Here is a 12,480-nt window from a genome sequence, read left to right as displayed (position 1 = left end):
ACTCACCCATCTGATCCTGGCCTGGAGGAGGTGCTCTCAGATGAGGTGGAGGATGTTGAGACCACAGAGGAAGTCATGGATGTGACAGACAGCCGTCTCAGTGTGGAAGACATGATGTAGGGCAGCACTACAGAGCCCGACCTGCTCTGCTTCCGCTCAGTAAAGGAAGAAGGCTGCAGAGAATGTTAAACAGAGCTCAGATTCACACTGGGAGAAGATGCTAGGTCTGAGGGTGCATTTGGTTTTGTCTCTTTAAAGTACCATGCTAAACAAACAAGACACGTTTACCAGAGTTATCACACCATAGAGCTTCTCCACTTTCTTCTTCAGCTCTTTGAAGCAGGTTGTCAGTCTGTCATGCAGAGGCTTCAGCTGCTCAGTCAGTTTCTCACCATGAATCCTAATCCCTTCTGCTAGCAGTGGCATCTGAAAGCAGCAGCAAAAATGCCAGGAAACAAAGGTTGCTATGAAAAAAGGTAACTTCCATGCTTTAGCATGTAAGGTGATTTCTGGAGGGATCAGGCAGGAGCTGGGTTTTTTTTTTTTTCTTTCTGACATTCACATGCCCTACCCTACTTTTTCTTCTATATACACATTGTATTGCATGTTTGTAGTATTCACTATATAAAACATGGGGATGCCATTCCTTCAGTCTCCAAAATAGTAGCTCTGACTTGGTTCTACCATATGGAAGTGGGAACTGGGAGAAATGGAACAGGTTGATACTCTACTGGGATAGCCTCTTCATTAAAACGTCCTTCGTGATTTTCATTGCCACACAAGGCTATGTGGCTCAGACTGCAAGACTTTTCAACAGACCAAACTCCCCAACTTTTTTGTAGTTAAGACGGGGGAAAAAAGAGAGGGGGATGTGTATTTAACTAGACTCAAAAGAAACACCTCCCTGAAAAAAGACAGTATATTCCAAAATACTGGTGGACTGCTCTATAGGATTACTTCAGTCTTTTGGACAATTATGGCCATTATACTACAATACTGTCTAAAAGTAACTAACTACTATAACACCATTACTATTTGTTCATATAACATTTTTTCTCCTTGTGTTGCTCAAAAATAAAAATATTGGGCAAAAACCACCACACACACTGTCCCATTACATTACCTGTAAAGCAATTAATTGTTTAAGCAATTCAATTTTATCATTGTCTTCAGGGTGTTCTTGGACATACTTCTCTGTGAAAAAGGCCTGAAAACAAAGAGAAGAGCATTAAGGATGATATCATTTTTAAGCAGCTCTGGTCCTCAAGGATACCAGCAGCAAGAGACAAATATCTCTACTGGTGAAAGAACGGTGAAGCAGCCAGTGTTTCCCCATGTTGAAAAATCCAAGCCCCAATATAAAGAACAGACTACCTAGGACAGCATAGTTCCATAAGTGTTTTTTTTAATGGATATATTAGTAGCAACTCCACTGTTAATACGATCTTGAGATTTTTAGTAACACCCTTGTTCAGTGAAGTACCTCTACTCCAAAAGGTAAGCAGGTACTTAAATTCCATTGATTTTTAAAAGCAAGTATATGCATAAAATTGAGCAAATGTTCGAGTCCTGTCCTGATCAGCAGCCTTAAACCAAAATTCCACCAATTTAAATACTGATTGAATTTAGTCTCAAAATTTATGAGGGGATAAGCAATTTTAAGACAGTACCTAGGCACAATACTCAGTAACTTCATCTACTTTGAACATGTTGCTCTGTCCTATTTCAACCTGGGTTCCCTTAACTGAACGGCGTGCACAAGGGTTTGTGGGCTTAGTGATAACGTACTAAACAGATGAATCACCCACTGATATCAATAGGAGGTTAGCCTGTGAAAAGAATGCAAAGTTAAGCCCAACTAGATTTTTCCTGAGTGTTTAATTATTAAAATGAAAAAAGAAGGCCCATAGTCAAATCAGTCTTTTGGCTTTCAGCTACAAGGAAACAATTAAACACAAGATTCCAGCTGCCCACGAAAGCCAAAAATCTCTGCTGATCCGTAGTCAAGGTAGAAAAATATGAATTAAAAATGAGTACTTCCAGATGTGGTCACAGTTACTCTAAGCTTCCTCATTTTAACTGCTTTCCCACTTTCATAATTCTGAAATCAGTGTCAACGTTAATTCATAAAATGAGAATATGTTTGTCCCGATTCATCCCTGGTGGACTGTCCAACCTCTCTGGAATCAGCAGATTTACACTGGGGATAACTGTGACCCAATCCTCTTTAACAGTTATGCTTCATCTCATAGGACAAACACATTTTTGAAAATCAGGCATGTTTTTCACACCATATACTGAGTCATCTTCAGGCTAAGGAATGGCATTATTTAGGACTTGCAACACGGTAAGGCAAAGCGCCAAAGTGATTAAGGTCAACATCATTAAGACGACATATAACACACCAACAAATGTAAAAACTAAGAAGGGAGAGAAATATGTTCTTATTCCAAACTGACTTCTCTTTACTATGGCACTACCTAGGTAAAAATATACTTTGAAAGCTGACAGGAACTGCTTTCAAAATCCCTGTGTGTCTCACCACTATCACTTTATAGTATTAAAATCCAGATATGTGCATCAATTTGCTAGTACTGCATAGTACTGCAATTCACAGTAATATGTGAAACCCTTACAAATCTTTAATATTTTTTTTTGCACCCAAAGCCCCTGTGAGGCAGGGCAGTGTTGCTATCCCCAAGCCAGACAGAAGCTAAGACTTGCCACAGGCCACATAGGACACTTGTGGCACTGGAGGGAACTGAGCCAGGTCTCCCAAGTTCCAGGCCAACCAACCTGTCTCCTTTACCTGTGCTCTTACCATTTCTTCTTTGATAATAAGCAGATAAGGAAAAGGCTAAGAGAATTTCACAGCTGGGGAACTAAAGAACACAGATTTAATGAGTTGCCCAAGGAGTAAATACCAGCAGGGAAATAAACCCATTGCTCCTAAATCACAGGCTATTGTCCATTCTTATCCATCTCTGCCCACAGTTCTGGGACCAGGCTGCCAGAGCTTTTCACTTTTAGTACTTCTAGCAGTTCCACTACACAGTGCCAAATCCTCTCAGAGCAGGAACTAGTTCCAGAAAGAACTGCTAAAGCAGCGGAAAGTACAGGAGTGTCAACAACATGTCTTCTGCTGAGCAGTGGCAGAAGCCTTGCTTCACTCACCTGACGTGGTCTAACTCTACCTGCAGAACTGGTATTTTAACTATTCTGAAGGATGCACAAGCCCTGAATGCAGCCAGCTGACCTTTTCGTAATTGGTGTATCCACCCATGACAGCTGGATCCACAATGCCGTTCAGAAGCATGGAGAGTGGGTGCACAGGAAGGGCCCGGTCCCAGGCATGCTGCTGGACACTGTTGCTGATCTTCTCATTGGTTAACTCCATAGTTTCAATGGCATTCTCCAAGGGGCTTATCTCTTCCTGAATGGTAAACACATACGCAACTGTAAATCTTCCCTGATACCTGCTGAATGCAATGTTGGGAAATACCTGCTACCTGCTATGCAAATTTCAACCCATCAGTGACTGGCAGAGGCTGACAGCACATCATAGAACAGGACTGGCCCTGAATATTCTGCTGCCAGTAACCTACACAAATAAAGGAACTCAACCCTACCTCAGTTTTAGGCACTGATTTAGGCATTTGCTTGAATGACATAAGCTGCTGTAAGGGTGAAGTGGCATGAGGTGCTTTGGATTAGGGAAAGAATTCTTTTCTATGATATCTTACAATTATCCAGGAACTTTTTTTTTTTGCCAGCATGTACAACTGTACAGATAGGTACAATACAAGATGCGAACATCTACACTAGTCACTCCTAAACTTGATGGACCGAAGATCTGATCCTATAAGTCTATATGTTGAAATACAAAACCCCTCTTGTAATCTACCCCTACAAAGTACTCACCGTTGTAATCTGTTTGACTTCAAACCATTTAAGGATGCCTGGGAATGAGTAGGCAGTTCTGTACGTTGTTCTTTCTATCCACATAGTCTGTTTAGAGAAAGGGGGAAAAGGAGTGTGTAGAGGGATAGAAAAAGGAAAATCAAACGGTGCCAGGAAAACATTGGTTTTGCAATAGATTTCTCACCTGCTCTAGGGCAATAAGGCCAGACTACAGTACTACAAGTCCCCAGGGTGGAGGTCATGAATTCTGAATCACATGGGAACAAAAACTAGATCTTTCAGCAGCAAAAAACAGTCCTTAGGACTTAAATTAATGTGAAATAACTCCTTGGGCAGTTCTAGCTTGTTATCCTCCATGTGGACCAGCCAGTAGAGGGGCAGGTGGAACACATATAGTTAGCGTTACATGGCACAAAATTATGTGGAGGCATAGCCTGCCTTGTAAGCAGCAAAGAGAACTACATCACAGCTCAAACTCTTGCAAATCCCACCTCCAGGGCTGGACTGAATTCAAAGTGCTGAGGTCTTTAAGAATGCTGTCTGATTTGAGCTTGTCTTCCTTAGGGATGCCCACACAGTCACAACCCACTGGATATGCAGGGATGCAGCTGCTGGAAATACTCATACTTATGGTTTGTGGATATGCAGTGTGACCTCAGCTTTGGCCCTCTTTGCCAGAACAAGCTCTGCATTCAGGCTCTGATATAAAGTGCAGCTCTTTGTTCTTTCCACATTTAAGTAATAAAACCTTGTTGCCACAGGTGGAGACAAAAAGGGAAAAACTTCTAGACTTGTTGATTTTTGTATCATTCTATATGCTATGTAGGTACCAAAGCAGCAAGGACCTCTGAAATGTCATGGACAGAAAGGTAACATGGAAAAAAAAATTCTCCTTTGGTTAGAGAATCAAGTTGGCATTCTGGAGTTTGGAACAAACAGCAAAGGACGCACTGCAAATTCATTCTCAGGATCCTTTTCTCCTTTCCAGAATGGCCGGGAATATGTGAACTGCTGCACCTCATTGGCTCTGTAGTAACTAAGGAAGAACAAAGTAACTGAGTCTTAGAATCATAGAATAATCGAAAATGAGGGTTGGAAGAGACATCAGGAGGTCATCTAGTCCAACCCCCTGCTCAAAGCAGGACCAACCCCAACTAGATCATCCCAGCCGAAGCTTTGTCTAGCCAAGTCTTAAAAACCTCCAAGGATGGAGCTTCCACCACCTCTCTGGGTAACCTGTTCCAGTGTTTTACTACCCTCCTAGTGAGAACATTTTTCCTAATATCTAGCCTAAACTTCCATTGCTGCAACTTGAGCAAGGGAAATTTAAGTCTTCTCTTAGCCTCCCTCCCAACCTTCTGCTCCTTTGCACAAACATCCAAATTTAAACCGGATTATGAAATACCTGTGGACAAAAGATAATTAACATGATTAAGTCTCCCCATATAGACTGCACAGAACCTGTACTCAAGCCATACTAAAGAACCACGCCTTTAAGCCTAGGGTAGACAAGGATTAAGCTGTGGCCAAGAGGATCAATCTCTTCCTCAGATTCTCTCACCCGGTCTGTCTTCTTAATGTATTTAGATTGCAAGATCTTCAGGCAGGCACAGGGACTGGATCTGCAGTTAGACTGTCTAGGTACCACATTAAGTAAAATAATACAGCAGCCATACAAAGCACAGTATGGTGTCTAACCCTGACCAGTGTTCCAAGACAGACAGGGTTTTAGACCCAGAAGAGAGAGTCAGTTCACATAGAGGCTCTCTGTGGCTGAACTTAGTGAAGTTGAGAGGAGCGTGCCCCCCCCCCATACTCGTTTCATGAAAAACAAATGCTGCAACACTAACATCACTCTACAGTGGCAAATATGGTGCTGTTAATGGTGCTCACTACAGTATGTAGGTAACTCCTAAATCAGGCACAGAAAAACTGTGACAAATGCTCTTGATAAGGCTTGTTAAAGTGAGAACAAAGAAAGTGACAGAAGATAAAATTACTTTAAAATCTGTTCAGGAACAGGTTTGTCTTTATAGTTTGGTGGCAGGTTCATCACAGGCTTCACTATAAAGCACTGCACATCTGAATGATTCCTGTTAAGGACAAAAGGCACCATGAACTCGACAGGAGAATAAATGAAGGTGCAGGATAAGCCGGAGGGGATAAAACATCTACTACAATTCCCAGCTAACACAATTTCCCTCGAGTGCAAGACTTATACTTTGGGGACTAAAAGAAGGAGGTTATTTCCTAGCAGCATAAAATAGGAGGGTGTGCACTTGTGTGATTTACAACATATTTCAGTACCCTGCAACACATTTTGAAATTCTTTCATGAAACAACCCAAAGAAGTGCTAGGTATTACATCATTTCACAGAGGAAGGGGATAACTTTATCCCAAACTGAACAGTGCCTTTAAAAAATGGTTTTAAATGACAACCCCAGCCTTCTGTTAAATAACCCACAGGATCATCAAACTGCCCATACCAAGTGTGTACTGCAATGAGTAGTACTGGCTTCCCTTTTAAATTGAGTTTGCAAGAATCAGAGAGGAGTCTGTACCAAATCCAAAGTATGCAGCTGCTCCCCTTTGTTACCAAAGCCCCAGATCCAAACACCCCCATACTTCTGGAAGAACTCAGATCTGCATCCAAAATCTGCAGTTCAGGTTCACCTCTAGCCAAACCACCACAGCAAACACAAACATATGCAAAGGAAGCAGCTGAAATGCAGCAGAAATTAAGGCAACATTTTCAGATCCACATTTAGTCTTGAATGAATTCTCATTTCCTCACTGGATTTAGTGTTTGGCAGGCTTGGTGCAGGGGAAGCATCTGGTATCACTACTCGAGATGCGCCTTTGTGCATAGCTTTTAAAGCCAAAATGGACTAGTAAATTATCTAGTCTGACCTCTTGTAGGACACAGGGCCAGAGAGTTCCATTTCTGCACAGAGCCCCCCTAACTTCTGGTGGACTAAAGCCTGTCTTCCAGAAGGGCATCCACTCCTGATTATGAACCCAAGAGAGATCAAGAGAATGCAGCACTTCTGTGATAGTTGGCTTCAGTGGCTAATCGCCCTCACAGCCAACAAAGAAGTCTAAAGCTTCATTCGCCACTTGTCTCACTCCAGTTTCGTTTTCAATGTTCGTAGTGACAAAGAGAGGGGTAGAGAATCAGAAATCAGCTTCCAGGACTCTTAATCCTGAGCCCTTCATCAATACCAAGAATCATTATGGACTTCTAAAGAAAAGCAACATCTGGTAGAAAAGAATAAAGCAGACCTCTGCATGAACACTAGTAAACTACACTGCAAAAATGAGACACTGTCCCTCCAGGTATCCCATTGTCACCCTTTGTATTTTGCTTACTCTATTAAGAATTTGGGAAATGCTGGATCACACCCCTGGTCCATCTAGTCATACATCCTGCTGCTAACACTAGCCAGCTCCAGCTGCTTCTGAGTATAGTGGAAAGAAACCCACAAATAGCAACCGTGAGATTGTTTGCCTCCCCAGTTCAGGTACTACTATAACAGATATTGGCTTGAACTCTATTGCACTAGGCTTTGTAGCTCTTCCAAATTCCTGGGGTTTTCATCGCATTAAATCTATTAACTCTGGATATTCTTATCTTTAGAAATGTCCAATCCCCTTTTGAAGCAGGCTTAATACTTGCTAACAAATACATCCCTGGGGAACAAAATGTATAGAAGAGCACTGGCATGACAATGTCTACCATCCCAACAAGAAGTTAGTCTGGAATAAGACAAACCAAGGCACAGTTAAAAGATACACTGTTTCGGAGAAGACTTGATCTCCTCTCCTGGGGGTGCGGTGCTGGTCATCTTTTCAGCATTTGGCAACTGGGTCAGTAATTTCAGGTTGAAGTCTTCCCTCCGTTCATATTCTTTGCCACGGTAGATAAAGATTTTATTCTGCAGGCAACAGGAGGAAATGAGTGCGTGTCTACCAACAGATGGGGTGCAATCTGAGAGATTACATATTTCTGACGATCTTTTTTATATTTTTATTATTGTACAGATAGACATTTTAAAACCAGAAGGGACCACTGCAACCATCTCCTCTCACTTCCTGCATAAGCCATGGCAATTAACCCTTGTTGTGTTCAGGGATAAACTGCCCTGGCTTAGTTTTCATACACCATGGGCAATCAGACAGCTACTGATCATCAGCTTCTCCACAGTAAGTCCCTGGCTCGACTATTTATTCACACCCATAGAGTGATGCACAGTGGGAAGAAACAAGAGCAGAAATGAAAGCTGGAGTGGAACATAGTGGAGCACTGAAAGCTACAGTCAATTCACAGAAGCAAACCTTGGTAATAACAGTGACCTTTTCCCAGCCTATATTTTGTCATAAGAAGTATCATTAGGTTTACTCAAGTTATCTAGTAATTTCACACAAAAATATTAAACACATGTTGTGAACCTTTCAATAACTAAGTGGTAAGACTCTATATGGAAATCGGAAACAAGACCTTGCAGTGGTGAGCCAACACAAACTATTCACTGAAAACACTGTCAGGTCACCAACTTGTGCTGGGAAGAGGCACTGTATCAAGCCTGCTGTGTACAGTGAGCTATGGGAAGCTAAGGTGCTAAATTCGTAAGTTTAAGGCCAGAGAAACCACTCAGATTATTCAGTCTGACCTGTTACATAGCAGAGGTTCATCTTTTCAGCCTTGAGGGATGTGACACTTGGGGTAGAACTCTGAAAGGCCATGAAAGGGGTGCAAGGTACTGAAAACCACCATGCAAAGCAAAGAAAATGCTTTCCACATCCTTAGCCTTACAGGTCAAGTATTCTCTGTCAACTTATCAAGAAAATACATATCACAAGTAAGTTAAATGGGCTTACAGTCTTGATTTCAAATAAAGGGATGCCAATCTAAAAAGAACCTCTGACACAGCTATGGAGTTACAGAGGACTTCACTGGAGATATATTTTTTCTTCAGTTAAGTGAAATCTAGTACAGACTGTACACAGGGTAGGCTCCCCAATCTTTCCCAGACCCATCCAAGGTTCAGAATGAAGATGTAGCTCCACTGTCCATGCCATTGCTGGCCCTTTTGCAGGGACTGCTAAAAATGTGGGCAAACATAATGATAGTTTTGCAATGTGGACATATTATTGGAGCGAGACCAATTCATTCTGCACAAGGGGTGACTTCTGTTCAATGGCATGGACTCAAAGGGCTGACCTACCAGTTGAAAGTCTTCCATTATCAATTCCATGTGGCATTCCAGTCCCCAAACCCTGAGATAATTGGTACGACTAAACTCGGCTTCCTTGTAGGATCTGCACCTTCAAAACCACTCCAATTGGAAATGCACATTTTCCCCTTTTAATACACACAGGTTGGAAACATTTCTAACATGCTGCTTCCTACCCATGTGACTCATGCTGGGTGCTTTCACCAGTAAAATTCAGCCAGCTAACAGGAACCTTGAGTAGAAAGAGTCTTTGGTTTGGGGTATCTGGGTGGGACTGAACCTCATTAACTCTTCTCAAACAGTTATGACCCATACTCAGATTGGGTTGATCCTTTTGCAAAGAAAACCAACCCTGTGACAAATACCCTAACCCTACTTGTGAAGAAATTGCTGTGTGCAGATAAGCTTGCACAGCATTTCCTCCACATCCGTATAAGAATACTTGGATAACTTCATCATACAGCTGCAATCCACCACAGCCCCTTCATTTTAACATAAATGAGAAAGTATGCATTTAGGCTGAAATTGTTACGCTATTTAAAATTATTTAGATTTTTAAATAGCAAAATTATTTAGATACTCAAACACCATCCACATTAATAGAAATTTGGTACCCAAATATCTTAGAAATATCTGGCACTTCAATCCCTAGTATCCCTTGTAGCACCCATCACTACAGCATCCCAGGTGTTTGGAAGATTCTTACCCGAAGGAAGGAAGGGAAACCCTGTCCGTAGTAGCCAACAGCAAAATATTCTGGTTGAGGTCTCATTGCCTTTATAATATTCTCATAAAAAGTAGCTCGTTTTTTCTAGAAGAAAAAGAATGAAAAACCCTCAATGTTTCATTTCTGAGTTCACTGGGACACTGCCAGGCCAAAACTCATATTTACAATGTTGTTTACTTCCTCTGTGCTATGGTAACATCTATAAAAATGTTTCTTATGACTGTTTATACAATATATTAATTTAATTTTTGCAGTTTATTGTGTGCGCTTAATTTTATACTTCACTTTCACTGGATGGTGGACACTAGGACTGGGGTGAGTCACCAAGTCAGTTTTCCTTCTTAGCTCTCAAAACATGTAAACAGTGCTGTAGTTTCTCTGATTTCAGGATAATTCCACTAATTTTATGAAAAATAAAAAAGCAAAAACAATAAGAAGCTGACCAAATGCAAATGGTAACAAACATCACAGACTGGCAGGAATGCAGTGGGGCAGATGAAAGAATAGCAAGACAGGATGCGTTTTTGCAGTTATAAAATCCAATAAGCTCCTTGGAGCACTGACCACCTTCTATTCTATGTTTATAAAGCATTCAGCAGAAAAGGGTCCTGGGTTTAGGACTGGAACACTCAACTGCGATCACAATACAAGTAACAATATGTGAATCATTCAGCAAGACGCATTGAAATTCTTCTACAGGTGTAGAAAACACAGACAAACAAGTCTGATAAGTGCTAAATATATCAGAGTACTATTTAGAACGAAGAAACATCTTTATGATTGAAATTATATTTTCAGCTTTGCTATGCTAATAACTAAACTAAAACTTGAAATAAGTATAAAAATATTCCCCTAATATTAAGCTTTGCAAAAATATGTATTGCTTAAATAAATGACAAATATGTTGGGCCTGAACTACTTGATATGCAGCATCCCAAACAAAACAAGCGTCTTACCAAAAGATGACCAAGCCCCTGATAATCAAATACTTGGTCCTCATACATGTTGGCCAATTCTTTGCTTAGCTGGATTGCTTTCTCCCACATCTGCAGGTAAGAGAAACAAAGTAACAACGACAGAAATGAATGATTGCTATAGCCATTTTTTTACCACAGAAACTGTCAGCTAACTTTAATTTGGGTAGTTCTTTATTAAACATGGCTTTCTTATGATTATGACGATACATTTTCATCTGTAGATCTCAGAGGGTACATCTACATGTGCGCTTTTCTGCGGAGTTGACTAATTAGCTCCCCAGTAAAGTGTTTACACATCTGGCAGGATTAGGGTGCAGTAAATTAACTCTACTGTAAGTAATTAAGTGCGACTGGTGGAGTAATTAAGTGTGACAAAATGCACATGTGGACAGTGACAGGGGCTGCCTGGGGCAGGAAAGTGCTAAAGTGCAGGTGGCTGTCTTCCACATGGCCCCACACTTCAGCACCCTCATGCCCCAGTTAGCATCTCTGCCACCCCGTGCCACCACCCATAGCATGGGGCTGACCTGCCAAGCCCGCTGGCAGCCCCGGGCTGTTCTTCCCCAGCAAAAACTGCTGCTGTCCCAGGCACATGTGTAGATGCTGCACTTGGGAGCAGCAGACTCCAGCTCAAACACCTCTGGAGTTTATTGAGTCATGTTAATTTCAGGTGCAGATGAACCCACGATGATTAACAAAGGGCCACTGTCAATATTCCTAGTGGCAACACTGATACTCTTGGACCTTGCACAGGCAATTTCCTCTCTTTGTGCCTCAGTTTCCCTATCAGGCTTCATAGGAGATTGAGACCTGGAGAGAAGAAATCATATGCCTCCTAGGTTCTTGCTGAAATTCAAAAGCTTTCTTGACAGTCCCAACCTATAACTTTTCACTGATTGATACAAAGGCTCTACTGTGATACCACCTTTGCCCTTCTTTGAAATCCAGCTTCTGCTAACTGAATTCACCCGTTCAAATTATTTACCCGTGTTCTGTCAAAGCCCATTCAAACTGCATGGAGCGACTGACCTTGCCCTTGTCAAAATAAGAGATAATTTCCTGGTAGAGTTTTTCCTTGAGTTCTTGTTGTGAGTAGACATAATAGCTGTCCTTCTGCAGCAGGTAGTGGGCACATGGCTTATCAGACCACTACGAAAAGAAAAAAAAACAGACAACTGAAAACACCTAAGATGCACTCAACAAACTACAGTTTAACTCTTGGGTGGATTTATCTGAGCCAAATCAGCAGTGATACACGGGCAAATGTAAGTTATACTACAAGCATAAATGGTCTGAAAACAGGTAGAAACTTACCCACAGATGCACCATCAGTTTAACTTGCATCAGTTTTTAAAAAAGTCAATTTAACTAGTGTACCTTTGGCACTGGCATATTTAAATCAATCAATCTGAAACCTGATACAGTAGCTTATCTTGCATGTACAAATTTACTGACATGCTGAAGTAATATCTGACAGATTTACATAGACAAGAGTGGCTTAAGTAAACCAGCTTGAAATAACACTTGAGCTAAGCTGGTGCAACTCTTTGCTTACATGTTAAAAGTGTATGCGGAGCAAGCAAAAGTAGCAGAATTGTGAGACTTTTAGAGACAAGTGGC

The 12,480-nt window shown here is 41.4% G+C and overlaps 1 protein-coding gene across 1 annotated transcript in view; it reads right to left on the bottom strand.

The window, feature by feature from the left end:
• DOCK5 (dedicator of cytokinesis 5) overlaps nucleotides 1-12,480 on the bottom strand; it is a 125,275-nt gene that overhangs the window by 9,623 nt on the left and 103,172 nt on the right. The window contains exons 38-48 of the mRNA XM_090053693.1: nucleotides 11,890-12,009; nucleotides 10,840-10,929; nucleotides 9,863-9,967; nucleotides 7,716-7,857; nucleotides 5,922-6,003; nucleotides 4,873-4,957; nucleotides 3,922-4,008; nucleotides 3,257-3,433; nucleotides 1,124-1,207; nucleotides 289-426; nucleotides 7-173 (exon numbers count right to left, since the gene is read on the bottom strand). Of these exons, the coding sequence (XP_089909819.1) occupies nucleotides 7-173; nucleotides 289-426; nucleotides 1,124-1,207; nucleotides 3,257-3,433; nucleotides 3,922-4,008; nucleotides 4,873-4,957; nucleotides 5,922-6,003; nucleotides 7,716-7,857; nucleotides 9,863-9,967; nucleotides 10,840-10,929; nucleotides 11,890-12,009 (1,277 nt within the window). The remainder of the gene's footprint in view (nucleotides 1-6; nucleotides 174-288; nucleotides 427-1,123; nucleotides 1,208-3,256; nucleotides 3,434-3,921; nucleotides 4,009-4,872; nucleotides 4,958-5,921; nucleotides 6,004-7,715; nucleotides 7,858-9,862; nucleotides 9,968-10,839; nucleotides 10,930-11,889; nucleotides 12,010-12,480) is intronic.

The sequence above is a fragment of the Crocodylus siamensis genome, chromosome 6 (assembly GCF_052110815.1).
Source record: "Crocodylus siamensis isolate JL-2025a chromosome 6, ASM5211081v1, whole genome shotgun sequence".
In the NCBI taxonomy this organism is placed as follows: domain Eukaryota; kingdom Metazoa; phylum Chordata; order Crocodylia; family Crocodylidae; genus Crocodylus; species Crocodylus siamensis.
Note: the sequence above shows the minus strand (reverse complement) of the source record. Positions and strands in the feature narration are given on the sequence as shown.